Consider the following 19,870-nt stretch of genomic DNA (forward strand, 5'->3'; position numbering starts at 1 on the left):
AGATATCATGTTCATGAGAATGGGACGGACGGACAACCCGAAAATAGCTGTCGCCAGTGCAGAGGCATAATAAAAAATGAACATGTAAATGTATTCTGATCAAATGATTTATTTGAATAAATTATATAAAACACGTGAATGAAAACATAAAATGGGCGTTGAACCTTTTAACTCTACATACAGTAACCCTGGTCCCTGTGTTCTGTGATGTCTGGAAGACATCTGACCCTGCTGCTTTACTTCAGTAGGATCAAACTTTCATCTTAAAATCTCTTTGTAAAGAATCGACAGGTTTGAAGAAGCAGCACATCACAATCCAAAGTTACAGTGAGGTTTCTTCTGTACATTAAGTGCTTTAGATAAACATGTCTTATGTAGCAACCAACATATAAAAGCTTTATGTAATAGTGGATTAGATAACAGACTACAGTGAAGTACTGCTTCCAGTATAGGCTTTTTCATTTTTTAGTTGGCCTGAATAACAATTTTCAGGCTTTTACATAATTAAACACTATTTCACTGCTAGCAAGGAAACTAAACTGATTCAAAGGAAATATATATATAAAAAAAGCTACCAGATTGAAAACAGGAAGGTGCCTGCAAAAAACAGCTAAGCTCTTCTTGTCAGAGAATCATAGCTACTGTTGCATGATTAATGTCAACATTCATAAAATGCAGTCATTTCTTTCGCTCCCTAAATAAACACTTTAATAAGTAAAGAATCGACAATAAGTAATCTGTATTGACAACACAGATTCAAAAATCCCAAAAAAAAAATCACATAGCTAGACTCATATATTTCATTCAGTTGAAATAATTATTTTACAGGGGTTCAAAGAATTGTACATCGTTCCAGTCGTGTGTTTGACAGTTTCATGTAATTTTCATTTAACAGGTGCAGGCACACACACACAGGCCCAATAAAAAAGACTAAAAGAGGTACTCCTCTAGCAGTGCAGAGTTTTCTCCACAGTATTTGAATATATTTGTTAAAAATTTGAAAGGCTGATCTTCTGCGTGATCATCCTTTCATTTGTAATGGTGTGAATATGTGTTAATTCACTGGATTGTTGCCCTCTTGGAGCTGTGGACTTCATTCTTCTTTCTCTCATCTCACCTATCAGTGTTTTACTATCTGTAACAAACCAGATGTGCTGCAGTGGGGGAAAAAACTTAACTGACATGCATAAAAACTTGCCTACAGATCATCTACAAATCTCTACCGACCCAACAGACTGACGATGGAAAGAAAGAATAAGTACTACAGTGCCACTTAATTCCAAAGGGTGAATATGTTGAAATGATTTAAAATAATTATATAGTTATAGGGCTTGTGTCACACTGAAAGGGAAAAGACATTTTCTCAAGAGAGAAATGAAAGGATATGTTAAATTTACACGATTTCATAATTGACTCTCCTTGTCTTCAGACAGATGCATTTACTACACTGTTGCATAAAGTCACCTGACTGTGCGACCTGTGTTTTTGTTACAGACAATAATGCCCAGACTTTCTCTCCACCCATCTGACGCCAAAACAAATCTCAACAAAAAAGGACTAAAGTAACATGTATGACCTTGGCTTGATAGTGTTCACACAGTTGAGTTTATGGTCTATTTGTGACGTTCTTTATATATAGATTATTACAACATTGCTTATATTTTGTGTCTGAGTTTAACGCACAGTCATACTGTTGGATGAGGCAATCTGGTGTGAATATATACAAATTAACATACTCTGTAACAAACCGAAACGAGAAGTTTAACAGTTCACACTTTAACCACGGTAGACTGATCAAAGACACAATGACAAAGTAAAAGAGGAATACAATTTAAAAAAAAAAAAATTGGTGGTTTATGATTATGTCCATGAGGAGCCATGGCAACAGCTAAGCGCTCTCAGAATGAGGTTGTGCATTTTAATGAGTACATACGCACGCAAATGTGTGTACACGGAAATCTCAGTGTTGTTCTGATGTGTGTGTGTGTGTGTGTGTGTGTGTGTGTGTGTGTGTGTGTGTGTGTGTGTGCTGTAGTCACAGCCAGCTGTCAGTGGCCATTCATAATAGTCTGTGATGTGGATGCGGTGGTGGCGGGCGGGGCTGAAGACAAGATGGGGGTGCTGGTGAAGAAGTTGTCTTCTCTCAATTTGAGATGCTCTGGCAGTTCCAGTTTGACCTTGGCCTCCTCGATGTCATTGTTGATGGCCGCAATGAGGGCTTCTGTTAGGACAGAGTTGACAGATAGATGAAGACTAACCTGGTGGTACAGGAAAACTTGAGATCTTGGCACATGAAGATGAGAGTTTAGGTGTGCATGTGTGTTTGTGAGGAAGTTATCTTACCAAGTGAGTCGTAGCTTCTCTCTGGACGGATGTAGCCCACCATGACAACACTGAGGATCTCACCATAAAAGTCTTCTTTGAACGTGTGAATCACATGAGTCTCCTATTAAAAAAAAAGGAAAAAGTCATATGTAATGTACAGTAAATGTCAAACGGAAGATTCTAAATAAATGTAGAAAAAAGGCTGTGTATGGAGTGTGAGTGTAGTGCACAATAATATTTTATAATCAAATAAGGGGACAATATTCATGAATTTGATAACTTCACTTACAACAAGTGCTTCCACGTTACTGTGGTCACTGAAACGTGTAACAATACAACAACACAGAAGTGAATTACATTGCAGACTTTTGCCACAACTTGCTTGAAACATTTTCAACCTTTTACAATGAACTTTGTCTTCACTTCAGAAAGCAACTTATCACCAAGCCTCAGACTGTACCCTCTCTAGTAGGACGGTCATTATTCCTCCCAATTCTTACATCCTATGTCCTATTGCTGAATCAATGTCTGAAATTGGTGGCTGCAAACAAATCCATGAGCAAGACTGACATCACAGTGGTTTAACAGCGAGAACATGTGAGGTGCTTCTTTGGGTCGTTATACTCGTCGTGATAGAACAGTTTTCAGTATCCCTCAGTGGTGGTCACATGAATAGAGACTCTCTCTTCATGTTGTTGTGCCTAAATGCTGATGTTGAGTTGTTCAGGAGTCACACCAAATTAAAACTATTTAATTTAATTTGTTCCAACATCTTTCTGTCCAATACAGAAATTTTTAAAAGACCAATTCAGTGTGACACCTAGACCTCTGGCAATGTTAGTAAAGACACAATCAAATGATTGTCTGGCCATAATTATCATGAGCACTACTCGTATGGCATGCTATTAATGGGTGACATTTATACTTTTTAACTAAAATAATAGGAAATCTACGATGACCCCTGTTTAACATTCCTGAAAACTGAGAGAAACAATGTGAAGGAGAACATGTAGAAATCTTCTTCTCCTCTTGTGAAACAGAGTTTCAAATGAGACAAAGTGTGACACTGACAATAATTTCTTTTTAATAAACTACAGGCAGGGCGCCTGGTGGTGTAACGGTTAAAGTGCATATCAGATATAGTAACTGCAGCGTCCACAGTTTGACTCCCAGCCCGGGGGACCCACGTTGTACATCATAACCCCTTCTCTCTCTACATTTCCTGTCTCTATACTGCCTGTCAAATAAAGGCAAAAGCCTGAAAAAAACAAAAAACAAAAAAAACTACAGGTAGAATTTATGAGAAACTGAATGAAACCATGATGTCTGTTCATAAATACTTAAATAAATGAGTACATCCATTGCTCTTTGTGTGAGTATAACATAACTTCAATGAGCAGTTATTCATCTTCTTTCTAGTGTTGGGTGGTAGGACCAAAAATTTGTATCACAGCATTTTTTAAGATTCAGGCAGTCTCACAATATATCATGACTGGGTGTAGGTTTATCCTACTGTCAGGAGTACATAGAGCTTACATGAATCGCTATGTAAGTTTGTTTCAGAGTCTGAATGAGGGTAAAACACAGGAAATAGCCACCTGTAGCAGCAAGATAGCTAACTGTATAGAGATCTATATCCGGGGCAGTTTGCTGGCTCACTGAACCACCCATCACCAAAATCAACTGGAGGAAAAGAGCGAGGCCGGCTGGATGAAAGATTCAGCTACACATGGTAAGAAAAATGTGATTTCAACACTTAGCTGTGTGAGGAATTACAGTATGTGAGTCTCTATCATCCAGCGGTACTCCATGAAAACTACTCAGTGTGTATCTTGTCATTTTATCCAAACTTGCAGACATGAACCATTTTATTTCATCTACTAAGTTCATAAATTCATATCATATGTGAAATTAAAACCAGTATACTGGCTGAATCAGTATACCCCCCCAGCACTGCTTCTTTCAATTGATTTTTTCCCCACTGGGTGAAATTGGATTTCCAGCCATGGCTGTGGAAGAAGTGGGCTTGTGACAAGACCACCACTGGTTTAAAACCCTAGATTGTCAAAAACTATTTGAGAAAAATCAGTTAGTAATGCCTCATTCATGTTCATTGACTACAGAATTAAATTACAGCTCAGTGGAACTTAAAGTCCTATAGCCTCACTGCAAATTGTACTTTATGTTACACAGCTGACAACAAAGTAGAATTGTGAGTTGTCACTTCATTTTGTAGTTGCTTTCAAAGATTAGAAGGGAATAAAATGCTGAATATAAGATGCGTATTATGTATGAGTCAACTGCAAATTAAGTGTTACAACTATTATCAAACTATGTGGCCAACAGTCCTTAACATATCTTAATTTTAAGTATATGAATGATTACATTACATGCCTCTTAAGTCAAACAATGACAACAGCCTGAACTAAAAGCCATTAGACACAAGTGCACGCTGTGTACTGACCATGGACTTCTTGGTATTTTTGTAGTAAGGGTTCCAGCCGATGCTCATCACCATTTTGTAGACGTCACCATTACCCACGCAGGCCCAACCATAGTAGATCCCTGTGCTGATATCTGCTGGGAGGTTGTCCACCACTGAGTCTGGGAAGTTGGCTGGAGATGTGAGGGAGAAAATGAGGAAGAAGACAACAATAACAACAAAAAAAAGAAAAGTCAGCACGTCCTACTGATGTAAGTTCAACTAGAGAACATCTCATCTAGAATCAAGTTTATGTGTTGCTCAAAGGCACTTCAAGGCAGATACAATTTTTGATAAAGATAAAGTTTTTGTGTCAGTTTTAATTAACCAGAGAACATTATCTGTTCAGAGAAAACTTTTACCTGGTTGTTGTAATTTGTAAGAAGACAAATCCTACAAGCCCGACATGGTTAGTCTATATAGACTGATAATGGATTATTGAAGTTGATATCAACATTAATATTTGAGAGTTAAAAAAAAAAAATCCATAAATAAAATCTGATGTTATATCAGCCAACAAGTCTATCTTAAAAAACAAAAAAAATTAAACCATTAACTGTTTAACATTAAATGTGTGTTTTTTTTTTAAATACAATTGTGACTGAGAGTGAGTATGTAATGGTGATGGGTTTGTAAGTAACCATAAACATTTATTTGTATCTGTACTGTAATTTCTTGCTACTTATTGGCTGACATGTAAGACAATAACAGATTATCTGCATGGTAATATTGGTCTGGTAACGACTCGCACGACTTTTAATAACATTTAAATCATATTCAGTGTACTTCTATGTTCCCTCTAGATCAAAAACATCTAAAAAGGGATCTGACCGAGGTTTCTCTTATCACCTTGTCGACAGTTTTAATAACTAGGGCTGCAACTAACCATTATTTTCATGATCGATTAATCGATTAATTGCTTATTTTCTCAATGAACCAATTAATTGTTTGGTCTATAAAAGAAAACGGTGAAGGATCAGTTTCCCAAAGCCCAAGATGACGTCCTCAAATGTCTTGTTTTGTCCTGACGAACAGTCCACAACTCAAAGACATTCTGTTTACTGTCATGGAGGACTAAAGAAACCAGAAAATATTAAAATTTGAAAAGCTGGAATCAGAAAATTTGTACATTTTTTTCTTAAAAAAACAAAACAAAACTCCAAACAATCAATCGATGATCAAAATAGTTGGCAATTAATTCAATATTTGACGACTTATCGATTAATCATTGCAGTTCTAGTAATAACAAGAATATATTAAACTACAAAAAGTGAGTAACTAACTATTGGTTGCCAAAACATTTTAGCAACTTTCCATATGGTTTTACAATTATCAGGCAAATCCAAACGTCATTAACACAACGATGTGTGTTAATGAACGCTGTGGTGATGGGGGTCTGATTTACCATCAAAATATTCTAAACCCAACTTTCCTTGTCATATCTGAGGGCAAATGTCAAGGAAATAAATAAAATGAAGAACAATATTACATTTATCATTAGGAGGATCACGTTTGCTTTTCAACAGATCTGACACAGAGATATTATTCAGACGACAGCATGTGTCCAACTTATTCAATATTCATTTGCATAGTTTCGTCCGTTCATTTTAGTTATGCTGTGGCGTTACTACCAATTTCTGGAAACATAATATCCTTTATTTCGGAAAATAACAGTTTTCACCATTAGTCAGATGCTGTTACTCAACTAACATTTACCACTGCAGTCAAAAAAAAAAAAAAAGAGCCAATGTGCTCCGGTTGCGTAAAAAGGTGGTGTCGTCATCAGCACCATTCATCGTTCCTGGGTCTGTAACTACACATTAGTAACCAGTATGATTGAAGTATTTGTTAATGTATCTGAGAACAGAAGACTGCCGATGTTAAATTTAATTATGAACCGTTATTCAGCTTCTCTGACTCCACGTTAAGAGCGATTCAGAGTGACCTAACGCTACCTACGTAAGATAAGGTTACATATTCCTGGAAAGACTCTTAATGATGATTAACTCACCCGTGGGGATTCCCAGTTCTTTGCTTCCTCTCCCGAAACCTCGGATGACCTCTCCCCGGCAGAAGTACGGAAGGCTCTTCATGCCTAACTTAGTTTCCCGGTAACAGCTGGATCTCTTTGACGCACAGAATGACCTCGAAAGACACAAGAAAGTCGGACTACTCTGTCGGCACCTCTTTGGTAGCTAGCAGGACTGAGGTTTTACCCTTGTAGAGTTCAAAGTCCGCCCTTGTATTTAGCTTTACCTGCGGGTACCTGGGTACCGGGCGTATAGGTTAAAGTTGAACGTTTCTCACTAACAGTGACGGTAAAAGTTAACCAGCTATGCTAGCTAAACAGACTCGGCTAGCTCACAGGCAAACTGTCCCTGAAACGGTTTTAACTAAAAGTCTCTGTTGTAACTTACAGTACTCTAAAGATGACAGTCCCCGCTGTCATTTAGGTCCACTCACGCTGTGGTGATCAAAATCAAGTCCCCGGTGCTGACAGAGAGCCGGTAAAATTACATGTGTTGGTGTGTCGAACACATCTACGTCCGTAGCGCTTTTTACGCTTCTGCTAACGTCATTGACCGCGTGACCAAAGCGGGCCATGCAGAGTCATGTGTTGCCTTCAGGTGTTGTAGGAAATATAGCCATTACAAATGAGGCGTTCACTAAAATCAGAATTTGTTTATTAGCCAAGTATGCAAGAAACGAAGAATGTGTCTTGGCGTTTGTTCACAACACAACAGAGAAGGATAAACATATAACAAGAGTAAGGTAATAACAATAATGAAATAATGAAATAAAGTAGCACTAAAATTAAATGGAAAAAATAAAAATTTAAAATCTTTTTACAGAACAGAATAATAATAATTTTGAAATGAAATATAAAACTTGAAATGAAATATCGACTGCACAGAGTAAATATGGACTGCGCTACCAACCAACAATTGCTGACAACTGTAAAAATTAAATGTGACATGTGCAATTAAATTATGTAACAGTGGAGGTTGAATGTGAAGCACAATGTTATGTCCAGTTTGGTGAAATATATGAAAGTGACCAGTGCAGGGATTAAATGAGGGATGTGAAATGTAAAGTCCAGTTTGTTAACACCAGTGTGAACAATCAATGGAAGTACAATTGAGGTTTTCAGCTGGGTGTTTTGATATTCAAGCTACTAAAATGTTCCTCTTGGGAGGTGTGTGTGCACGGCAAGCTATAAAAAAATGAATTGTTTTATTGTTTTTAACTTCAAAGTTCCAGTGAATATACAAAAACCCTTTATAGGTTACTGACAGGTTTGTTGGTGCTTTCGTTGGTGTTTGAGTCTAACCACAAGAGGGCGACAAGAAGACTATACTTTGCCAAGCACCCAAACCATGATCCAGACAGACTACCTGCTAGTAAATTAGAAAAAAATATATTGTGATGTAAATTGGGTTCATTAAAACAGTTGTTTTTTTTTTCAAATTTGAACTGAAAATATATCAGCAGGCCTATTATACTTTGTTTTTTTTTCCATATGTAAAAATGTATATTATTGCAGGCAAAAAATAAAAAATAAACATTAAGGACATACAAGAAAGAGATCATTATGAATTTGAACCATTCAGTCTTTATTTAAAGATGTATTAATGCTGTTTTCTTATTCTGAAACACCACAATAATTCAATCTGCCCTGAAGTTCTGTAGGTTAAATTTACCTACATTAGAGCAGCAATAAACATGCAAATCTGTGGACTGAAAGCAAACGTTGTGTGTGTGTATGTACATCTCTCTCTCTCTCTCTATATATATACATACATATAAGTTCTTCCATAAATGTCATATCAATAAAGAGAAAAAGTAATTTGATTCCTTTATATGGTCTTAAAAAAGCCTTTGAGTGTGTGTCCCAATTTGGAGAACAAATCTACTCAAACACATTTGCTCTCAGAATAAAAGCACAAACCTGTAATAATCTTGGCAGTGGTACAGTACAGTTACTCCTGCTGGCTAAATAAGTGAACATTGTAACTCTGAGTGTCCAGACTGCAGGGAAACAGCATTGTTTTCTTCATTTCATTGTTTTCTATTATATTATGGCTTTTGCAGGACTAAATTTTAGCGGTTTCCGTGCATGGTCACATTTTTGATTAACAGAGATTGAAATGAATTCCATCTTTAAGGAGGGTCACAGACTTTATGAACATTATTTAAGGCAATTTCATGCTCTAAACAGAATCATTAGCCCGTAGGAGTGTACATGTTTGTAATAAATCAACTGTTAATAAAACAGTGCAGCTTTTTCTCAACGTCTCGTATACTCATACAGTTTGGGCCGATACTATATGGCCATGACAACCATAAATCCTTTAATTAACGACCCAACCCTAAATGTGAGGAACAATTGTATCAAAGATAATGATTCAATTGATATTTGAAGGTTAAATATTTCAAGGTGTGGCTGACCTGTGTTACTGTTCATGTATTTTTGGATACAATATTGCATGCTATTGCACACAGAATTATAAAGACCAATGATACAAATGAAATGTGTGTAGTGTACTGTTTCACTCCTTGTTAAACATAAAAGCTCTGTTCGTCTTCACCAGGCTTAGGTGCATGAGAAATGGTTTTACTTTGAAAAATACTGACAGGAAGTTGTACTTTCATAGCCAACTGTGACTCCCATGTACTGATGTGACACACCTGAACAGGTGTACCCAACAGGTTGAGGAACATCAGACAGGTACGAGGACAGACAGAGATGACTGGAATCTATTCCTGCTGCTTGTAAAGTCACAGGTAAGACACATTTATCTGCTCTGCTGTTTAGGTGAACAAAAGTTGAAAATCACAGTCACAGCAGGATTTATGCCTATTTCATGTTTCTCACATTTAATGACTCTGATTTCATCTCATAGATTTGTCTTGAGGCTATTTTCAAGGCTTCAACAGTAAATTCTTTTCTCCTGTTACATATGTTGTATGCTAGCACTGTGATTTGAACGTTTTTGTGACAATATATCTTTTGCTGCAGTAGCAAGTCACACCTAATTCACACCTAACTTCACCTTTTAAAATTGACACAGTGTAATACCGCAGTTTAAATATTATCTGGGTCGGAGAAACTGATAAGTACAATTCAACTTTGTTTTTCCACTGTTAAAGTGGCCCGTGCCATTTTTGCAACCTTATACAGAGGATGAATTAATTGAAACAAACAAACAAAATAAAAAACAACTAAAAATTAAAACTGAACAGTGCTGTGAATTGACTGGATGTAAAAGAGAATTTGCAACTTTGAAAAAAATGAGTAAAGGGCATAGATTTGGTTTTAACTTTGATCGGGACTTCAAAAAAAAAAAAAAAATTGGACAGCACTTGGCCTCCATCTATTTCTTCTCTTTCATATACACGCATATGTACACATATACACATTAAGAGCCTGACTATACAAAAAGTTTACTTTATTGAATATGTATTTGCTGATATAACAGGAAAGAATTTATATTAATATATATAAATCAATATTTTAAATTGACCTATGATAGACGTTCACAATAACTGCAATAAGAAAATTTAAGTATGGAAACCTGAAGGTAATGTGCTGCTCTTTCTGAACCAGCTCTCTGCCGTGAAGTTTTCAGACTTCACCTGAGATTCTGTAGCTTTGTGCTTCTTTCACTTTGATATCTGTAAATCATCTCGAAACTTTTTTTTTTTTGTATTATTTTTCATTCGACTCCTCAACTCATGGCTACATCTTTCACTATGACATAAGAACTCACCTGAGAGCATGAGAGCTGCTGACAGGATTTCCATAACGACATGATGCCTACACATTCACAAACAAATCAGTTGGACGTGCTGCAGCTAGGGAGAAGTGACACAACTGTTTTTTTGTTTTTGCTAAGTAACTCAGAGACTGTGTCACTTACAGGAAAAATATTTCACGTGTAGTATGGTGGACATGTCTTCACTTGTTCTAAAGTGCAAGTTGAATCATCGAGTAAACAGACACCGCATTGTTTATATGTTTATTTTTTATTTATAACGCCGATGCGGAACACGTTGCGGGTCAGTTCTAACAGTGCGATAAATTGTTGGCACCCTCAGCAGACCAGCACCATGAGATCTGAGGGAGCGATCTGACAGGCAGGAAGGTGCTAGCCCATCCAGAGCTTTAAAAACAAGTAAGAGAATTTTTAAATCTATCCTCAACAATACTGGGAGCCAGTGCAAAGATGCTAACACAGGAGTAATGTGACCTCTTTTACTGGTTTTGGTTAGAATTCTTGCAGCCGAACAATAGTTTTTTTTGGCAGTATAAAGTGCGTTGCAATGATCTAAGCGTGGGAGTACAAAGGCATAAGACAGTTTATTAGCATCATCTAAGAAGAGGCAGGTTCTGACTCTTGCGATGTTTCTAAACGGATAAAAAGGCTATCTTAGTAACGTTGCTGATATGATTCTCAAAGTTGAGGATCAAAGATGACACCCAGGTTTTTCACCTTTGGTTTTACCTGTAGGGCCAGATTTCCGAGTCTGTTTACGATTTCATCACTTTGACAGTCTGTGACTTCAGTTTTGTCTTCGTTCAATGTGAGAAAGTTGCCATTCATCCACTGCACAATACTGGAGAAGCAGTTTAGCAGAGGACGTAGGGCATCCTAATTGTCTGTGACAGATAAATACAGCTGGGTTTATGGACACGTCTTGGACATGATGATCTGAAATATAAACATAACTTGACTTTTACCAGTCCTAAAATGTATTTTTCATTAGGCCTATTACAACTTGGCAGCTGTGGGGAAATTTTATAATAGTTTTAAAATAAATTAAACATTTCCCAGGAATGTGAGTCTGTGGACAGAAGAGAATCCGTTACTAGGCGAAATATTATGTTGAAGAAACTGTAGCACTGGGGCGGCCATGTTGGATCTGACAGGCAGTGCTCTTCTGTGGCTCCGCCGTTCTGACCGTTGAGCCGTAATGGCGACAGCGTCATAGTGGCGCAGCACAATCTGTTAAGACTGTACCGTAGACGCCACCACGCCTTTCCTGTTTAAAAACCCACTGGTGTGCACAAGCTAGTAAGTCTATGCTGACAAACCGTCAGGGGGTTATTCTACAAAAATGGACAGTTGTCAGCTTTTGAACTGGTAAGGGGGGGAAAGTTATTAGAAAACTCACTTGCACAAAAGTAGATTTTCGTTTGTGTCTCGACAGGTGACAGCTCGGATTTTTTAAATGGACTAAGATGATAGGTGTGTGAGGCTGTGTGCGTGATGAGGTCACAAGTGTATGCTTACATTTAGAAAAAATGGGGTTGGTGTTACAATTGTGGTGATGTTACAATTGTACCATTCTCCCCTTACCTTATAAATGATCCATGTCATCCATTATGACCCATACAATAATTGTTCATCCACTCTTAAGAAAGGAGAGGGAAGGGGCTTATATAAATACGTATCCTTATAATGTCAAAGGAGAAAAATGTTGGGAATGATTACAGAACATTCATGAGATGAGCTCAGCTGTTATTTACACTTCAGTTCTTCTTTAAAAGGGACCTGATGCCTTAATTCGCTTTTAGAGGAATTTCCGCCTACAGTAACAAAGTTCTGTAATTAAATGACATGCCAGAGCTAACCAGCATCTATATGCCTGAAATTTAAACATGATGTTAGTTTTGTTCAATGAAGATGTTTTAAATTATTTTGTCTATTTTAACTATAAATAGTGACCACTGTTCATTCATCGCTGACTCTGCTACTGCTGCTGCTGGGGTGCAGCTAGTCGACAACGAAACACAGCTTGAAGTTGAGGGTTGCCAGTATCATAATAACCCACTTCTTGCAGAAAACTCACCTGGCAACTGCAGAGATCTTATCAGTGACATTATATTGCTAGTTAAAATGACAAGACTGTTTGAGATGAGTAAAAATGTTGGTGGGGACAATTAAGCATCAACTTGACATTTGTAGGGACATGTCCCTACTGTCCATATCCAAATCTACGCCCATGGGTTGAGCACATCATGTAGGCTACATACTCTACAGTATAATGAACCAATAATGTCTGTAATTTATTTCTACTCGTCATCCTTGTTTAACAGCACCGATAGCTTGTTTTGTTTGAAGTTATTTCGTGCGGGGTGGAGTAATTAACAACTGTGCTTCTCTTTCCATGTGAATCAAAACAAGTGAGACTGGCTCTCGCTGCTTGTTGTTCACACTGCATCAGTTCATATCATTTGCATAAAGTTGAGCCAACAGTCAGGCGCTCATATGAACACCGAAAGAGGTTTTCCTCGCTGTAATAATTCCTCCTGTTTATACGAACTATGAAAAGATCCCCTTCAAATGCACTTTCAATGAAGATGATGGAGGCCAAAATCCACAGTGTGTCCACACATTCATTTTGTGCAAAAATGCATTTAATAGTTAATGATTTACGAGGCATCAGCAGTCTGAGTTAATGATATCAAGTGGATATGCCTCCACAGTGGGAGTTTCATCTTGTTTCTTCAAGTATGGTTAATCATCCTCCTACTAGGCATGATCGGAGGACAGACGAGCAAGTCGGGCACAGCAAACAGATTCCAACAGTTTCAGCAAGAGGAAGGTGGTCCTTAGCTATGTTTAACCAGGGTTCCCCCCATTGTGGAGTGGAATGTACTTTATCTGGAAGAACAAGTCCGTCTAGCTGGATCCAAGTCCAAATGCTGTGCCGAGACACCTCATACAAACCTTTTCACTGGAGGTAAAGAATGAGTGTGATGAATAGCAATGCAAATAATCCTTTAATGGTTCATTCATTCATTGTTACCTTACAACCTGTCCTGGGTGTATTACGCATGTAAGAGCTGCTCCTTCTGATTGCTCATTGTGGAGCCTGTAAACAGCACCTTATCTCTTTATTTAGCACACATTCAAAAACCTCCATGGAAACTGTCAACGGGACTGATTACATTCAGAAGCAATTATGCCAATGTCAAAACCTGAGAAGAAGTATGACTGTGTCCTGGAGACAAATTGCAAATTAAATGTTTCATAATAGTCTTTGAAAGTCAAACATATAAAAAAAGGTGAGGGTCCAGTATTCAACTAGTAATTATTTTACTAAAATAATCTCAAATTAAATTGAAGGCATGAAATAAAACAGAAAAAATAAAGAAAACAGATAAATTAATAAAATCAATAACACAATAAAAAAGAGAAATATAAATGTGAAATTTTTTAAAGAGAAAATATGGATGGATTTACAATATGTTAAAGTTACATAGTGACTTATGTAATAATAATAATAATGATCATAATATAACACACATTATTCAATTCCACAATTCCAATTTCAATTCCACTTGATGGTGCTGAGAAGTATTTGCCATGTAAATGCATGTGTAGGGAAAACCCTCTAAATATTATATATGAAAAGAGAAATGTACATCCAGAGATGTATCAGTTTTAGACTTGACCAGAAAACATGCAGAAAGTTTACTCCACAGTCCAGCAGCTGAGGCACCTTGTTCAGATTGAATCCATGTAAAAACAGGTGGTTCATGTGTGTATGTAGTATGCTGTTTTTTTATATCACCAAATCTGAATCTGAATCTTTTTTCTTTTTATTCCTCTTTGTGCTGTTTTTTTTCTAATAATGTAATCTAAACTGATTGCCTGTTCAACCTGTCAATTATTATAAGTATGAGCATGTCCAGTTAAAAAATGTCAAGATTGTTTAAAATGAACTCATGAACTTTGTTTTATGATCACCTTTACATTTTACTCATGTTTGGTTAAAGAATGGGTGTTTTCATATTATTCATTTTATCTGGTTTCCAGGGGCAGTAACACATGGAGGGACTAATCTGCCTGGATTCATAATGGGTAGAACGTTTCCGCCCAAGTATTACTACATGAACCTTATTTAAAGCAATGCTGATATGTGGTGAATCACCTCATAGCATGTAGTAATAACTGGCAAGCAAAATGCCTCCATCTGACATTTCTACCATAGAGTTTAGATTTAGATAAGTCTGGATTTTAAAGTTAACCATTAATGATTTTACTAGATTTAATGTAATATCTATAACTGTCACTTACTATACAATGTGAATTATTAAGATAGACCTTAAAATTTTAGACACAATGTGATTCATAGACTGGTAAAAATCAAACCAGTGACTCTATTATATAAAGGTCACATACAGAACGAAGACTGTAAAACCATCTTAGCCTGGTTCCTTCTCTCAAATAATGAGGCTACTGAAACGAGGACGGTGGCTGAAGCTCACTGTTGTCCTGGGATCACTATGGATATTGTCCCTACTCATTGGCTCGAAGACAGGCTGGGATCCTGTTTACGCTCTCAGGTACAACTGGTTGGACTATACAGATGCTGACGGTGGCCCAGAGAAAGTTTGCAACTGTTCAGCAATCCTGGAGGGAGACAGGGAGGCACTGGACCAGGCCAAATTACTGACCATCACCAAAGACTTCCGCAAGAGTGTCCAGATCCCCGATAAGTATTATATCAATGCAACCAAAGACTGCAGGTTTGTTGCTCTAATCTATGGGTTTCAGAAATATCAAATGATATGAATTTATTTCCTAGTTATTATCAGTAAAGTATACAGTATACATTCCCTGAGATTTAATCAACATGTGTATTTACAGGAAATTCAAGTTAAGCAGGAAATACTTAACATTCCCATTAAGCCAGGAAGAAGAGGACTTCCCCCTGGCTTACTCTATGGTTGTCCATCATAAGGTACGAAACTTCTAAAGCCTGAAATTAAATGACAAAATTGAGAAATAAAAACTGTCTAGTAGTCTAAACAATTTACCTGACGATGTCGTCAGCTTGGCCTTGAGACTGAAGTTTATTGCGAGGGGGGACTGGCCACTGGTCCCGGAAGTGTTTTTCCCCATTCTGTATTCTCATTTAAATTTTTTTGTCCTCTATTTAACATAGAAACTCAGGACTCTCCCGGATAATGTAACCATCCTAAAGATTTATATTATGACAACCAATTTCAATTATTTCAACTTTGTTTCTGACAAATCACGTTTTATCTGTGATTTTGTGGCGAACGGCTAAGGATACAACAGTACCCATCCACCTCGGCTGCCGTTGCTATGGAGAAGAAGCCAGTCAGAGGTGCGAATCAGAGCTGTAATGAATTCAAAATTGCAGACAAAATGCAGCGCCATAGTTGCTGAATTCACTAAAAAGACCATAAAATCAGTTTTCTCAACACTGTAATCTTAAACTTCTGCCCACCATTAGCAGCAAACATGACCAAACTTTAATCTTGGTGACTTGCTGTTTCTGGCTGAAATGCACCTTAGGAATTGTAGTTAACTTTTTATGTACAGTCTTGTACTGATCCAAGCCATAGAATGTGTTACGTAATGTTGTTTATGGGAAAAATAAATGTGATTTTTACTTACAGAACCAGGGGTGCCTGAAATAGTTCCTTCCATTTCACATCTCTATAGAAAGCCTTCTTTGTGAAATTGGAGGCACGGAGTTTGAAGGATGACTCATCTGACCATATAACTTTTTTCCACATCTCTGTAGACCAGTGCCTATGATTATATCTGAGTATCACTGAACTCTCAAATGTGCATTAATCTTAGTAATGAGGGGTTCATGCACTGCAACCCTACTATAATATCCCTCTCTATGTAATTGTCGACAGACTGTTCTTGCTGACACAGTCTGATAACGTCCTGCATTCACATTCTCAGTCACCTGAGGAATAGTTGCTCTTCTGTTTTTCCTTACATATCTCAGTAATGCACAAGCATCACAATCATCAAATGTGTCCCAACAATTAACCTTCTTTCAAAGTCACTTAGATCTTTCCCTCTTGCCATCTTGATACAAACTCAGAATCAAATGGGCCTGCTCAGCAATTTTATACAAGCCACAGAGCATGATTGGATGTTAATTGCCTAATTGTACCATGCAGTGCACCTGTTTGGAGGCATCTGCATTCCTGCATTAATTATGTTTCTCCACTCATTTGTTCAGGTTTTTCCTTTAATTTGCCACCCTTCTGTATAACTGACATGAAAAGGATTTAATTGATTTTTTTGATACTCTAGGTGCAGAATTTTGAGCGTCTGCTGCGAGCCATCTACGCACCCCAAAATATTTATTGTGTCCATGTTGACAAAAAATCTGAGGCCTCAGTCATCTCTGCCATCAAGGCCATCACTGCTTGTTTCCCAAATGTCTTCATAGCCAGCAAGACTGTGAGTGTGGTCTATGCTGCCTGGCCACGAGTCCAGGCTGACCTCAACTGTATGGCTGATCTCTATAATGCCAGCACAAAATGGAAATACTTCATCAACCTTTGTGGCCAGGATTTTCCTCTGAAAACCAACTTGGAGATCGTACGGATGTTAGGTTCATTGAAGGGCGGCAACAGCTTGGAGTCAGAGAAAATGGTTGAGGGAAAGAAGTGGAGGGTGACACTTTCTCACCAGATAGTTGATGGGAAAATCCAGGTATTTGTTTTGGAGATTTTTATTATTTGGTACACAGCTATATTGCAGAATAACTTTGCAAAAACTTCTGTTCGGTTTGACCTTAGTGATGTCACCATCATATTAATTCACTATTTCAACTGTCTCAGGCGTCAGGAAAGGCAAAGGACCCACCTCCTTTCAAAGTGCCTATTCTGTCTGGAAATGCCTACATTGTGGTTAGCCGAGGATACATCCGCAGTGTGTTGGAGGACAACCAAGTACTGGCACTGATTGAGTGGGCCAAAGACACCTACAGTCCTGATGAGTTTCTCTGGGCAACCATTCAACGAATGCCTGGTGTTCCTGGCTCAACGTGGCCCAACAGCAAATATGACATGACAGACATCAATGCAATTGCACGGCTGGTGAAGTGGCAGTGGCACGAGGGGTCACAGGATTCACTGGACGCGGTGTACCCAGAGTGTCAAGGCAACCATGTCCGGTCAATATGTGTGTATGGTGCCGGAGACCTGCAGTGGATGCTTAAGCAGCATCACCTCTTTGCCAATAAGTTTGATACAGACACAGATCCCATTGCTGTCCACTGTTTAGAGAAGTATCTGAGACAAAAGGCTCTGGCTGGGTTACATTAGGGGTACTGGAGATTTATCTGGCAACCAAGAATTTGAGAATGTCTGAATTGCTATCTTTACAAGCTATTGTAATGTTTTATTTTAATGAGCTGTAACAACAGCTCATTAAAATAAAACATTTTTAAGGTATATTTGAAATTATTTGTATTTGTAGATTAATAACTGAGAAACATAAACACAGTAAGATAATTAAAAATCAGTTGAATTACTGGCAATACTTTATTCAGTCCCACTGCTGCTAATCTGGCAGTCTATCAATAGTTCAATTAATCTACTCAAAAGTCCATATGAAAAAAGGTATTTTGAGCATTTCATGTGGAAGTGGCATCATATCATCATATCAGTTTTACTGCCAGTGTTCTGGCTGAGAATATATTGTTACTTCCAATGTGCAAAACTGCAGAACCTGCCTGAAAACTAGTAAGACAATGACATTACAAATAAACCATACCTACACAGGAATTCAAAACAGGTTTCAAAACAGCAATGTTAATGTTCTGGAAGGACCAGAATAACTCCTCAATACAGCCTCCATACAACTCGACAGAGCTTCAGCAGCTGAGCAAAAAAGAACAGGAAAAACAAGCAGCATCCAAAAGCGTCCAAATATTTGCTGCAAAAGAACTTAAAGCAACTCTTACTGTATATGATAAATGTGTATTTACTTTGGTATTAACAAATGTTTTTTTCTACTGATGATTAATGACTCCTCTGTGATTCTATATTAGTGTGCAGGGAACTTTTGATGCAATGAGTGATTTGTGATGATTTTTTATGTAAAAAGACAATTGTTGAAGAGGAGCATATATTTTATATTTATTTACAACAAATGAAGTCACAAACAAATGTATACGGTAACACTTTATAATAACGATCAGTAGTAAGACATTAGTAGTAAGTTAGGAGTATGTAGGTAGTTAGTAGTAAGTTATTTCACAAATATGTTGTTAGTCATCTAAAAATCATCCATTGATTATGAAATATGCATGAATAAATCTTTAGTAGATTATTAATTGATTTGTTGATATATTATGAATCATTTTCCTGTGTTTTCAGTATTGGTGGCAGTGTTTGTGGGTCTGTGGCAGTGGGATAATGTGAACCTATATTAATGACATGTTAATGCAGGCTACCGAACGTTGTGACCTGCCAGTATAGTTCCTCATGCAAGTGAACAGAGGATGCATCAGCTCTATACCATCCCCAACTACTTTCATCATCCTCATCAGTTATAAATTACAATTACTCTGCAATGTGTTTAGTTGTTGATCAGTATTTTAATGGAACTTATTAAAAATTGGGTGGGCATTTCAGGTTTGGTTTTAGATTAGTTCTGTTCTTATCTTTTGGGAACATCATTCTATGTGGAAATTGGGAATTATAAGTCAGCTTCAGTATTGCTAAAATATGGAGTTCCACAGGGATCTGCTCTTGGGTCCTTACTATTTTCTATTTACATGCTACCACTTGGCCAAAAACACAATATCATTTACCATTTCTATGACGATGATACACAATTATATCTCTCCTTCGACACTAATTACACCAATCAATTAAACAACCTCCACACATTATTATAATAGGTCTAGACTTATCACAGAATTACATTTTCCCACCTTGGTCCCCTTTAATCTAACATTACTAACTCTTGCAGAAGTTATCTTTGACAACCACCTGAACTTCTATCAGCACATTAATTCTGTTTTTTCTAACTAAGAACATTTTCAAAAATCAGGTTATTTTTATCTGCTAAGAACTTAGAAACAGTAATTCATGCATTCATTTCATCTTGGTTAGATTAGTGCAATGCACTCTTCTCATGCCTCACACAACAAAACCTCAATAAACTTCACATCACACCGCTTTTAAAATCACTTCATCGGCTCCAAGTCAGTCTTAGTGGATTTTTAATATTTTAATGATCACTTTTAAGGCTCATTGAGGGT

General features: G+C 37.3%; 2 protein-coding genes across 4 annotated transcripts; one reads left to right on the plus strand and one right to left on the minus strand.

The window, feature by feature from the left end:
* Window positions 1-89: 89 nt before the first annotated feature.
* Window positions 90-7,389, minus strand: rfk (riboflavin kinase). 3 transcript variants are annotated; one of them, XM_044372845.1, is made up of 6 exons: window positions 7,225-7,389; window positions 6,819-6,952; window positions 4,790-4,941; window positions 2,344-2,446; window positions 2,030-2,221; window positions 90-1,995 (listed from the first exon to the last, which is right to left on the minus strand). In XM_044372845.1, exons 1-5 carry the CDS (start codon window positions 7,254-7,256, stop codon window positions 2,049-2,051), a joined length of 594 nt encoding a protein of 197 aa, XP_044228780.1. In that variant the 5' UTR covers window positions 7,257-7,389; the 3' UTR covers window positions 90-1,995; window positions 2,030-2,048. The 3 variants fall into 3 exon arrangements, with proteins under 3 accessions (XP_044228780.1, XP_044228772.1, XP_044228763.1); XM_044372837.1 differs by having other exon boundaries at window positions 90-1,975; window positions 2,010-2,221; XM_044372828.1 differs by having other exon boundaries at window positions 90-2,221; window positions 7,225-7,388.
* Window positions 7,390-13,292: 5,903 nt separating this feature from the next.
* LOC122996993 (beta-1,3-galactosyl-O-glycosyl-glycoprotein beta-1,6-N-acetylglucosaminyltransferase-like) lies at window positions 13,293-18,937 on the plus strand. The gene is made up of 5 exons (XM_044372856.1): window positions 13,293-13,555; window positions 14,635-15,347; window positions 15,469-15,562; window positions 16,906-17,310; window positions 17,439-18,937. The coding sequence occupies exons 2-5, from the start codon at window positions 15,049-15,051 to the stop codon at window positions 17,922-17,924; spliced, it is 1,284 nt and encodes a 427-aa protein (XP_044228791.1). The 5' UTR covers window positions 13,293-13,555; window positions 14,635-15,048; the 3' UTR covers window positions 17,925-18,937.
* Window positions 18,938-19,870: the final 933 nt, after the last annotated feature.

The sequence above is a fragment of the Thunnus albacares genome, chromosome 2 (assembly GCF_914725855.1).
Source record: "Thunnus albacares chromosome 2, fThuAlb1.1, whole genome shotgun sequence".
Lineage (NCBI taxonomy): Eukaryota > Metazoa > Chordata > Actinopteri > Scombriformes > Scombridae > Thunnus > Thunnus albacares.

Coding starts and splice junctions, on each gene's coding strand:
- rfk (XM_044372845.1), bottom strand. CDS start 7,256: ATGACAGCGGGGACTGTCATCTTTAGAGTACT. Junction 4,942..6,818: donor AGAACTGGGAATCCCCACGG/GTGAGTTAATCA, acceptor TCACATCTCCAG/CCAACTTCCCAGACTCAGTG. Junction 2,222..2,343: donor GAGAAGCTACGACTCACTTG/GTAAGATAACTT, acceptor CTGTCCTAACAG/AAGCCCTCATTGCGGCCATC.
- LOC122996993 (XM_044372856.1), top strand. CDS start 15,049: ATGAGGCTACTGAAACGAGGACGGTGGCTGAAGCTCACTGTTGTCCTG. Junction 15,348..15,468: donor AATGCAACCAAAGACTGCAG/GTTTGTTGCTCT, acceptor GTGTATTTACAG/GAAATTCAAGTTAAGCAGGA. Junction 15,563..16,905: donor CTATGGTTGTCCATCATAAG/GTACGAAACTTC, acceptor TTGATACTCTAG/GTGCAGAATTTTGAGCGTCT.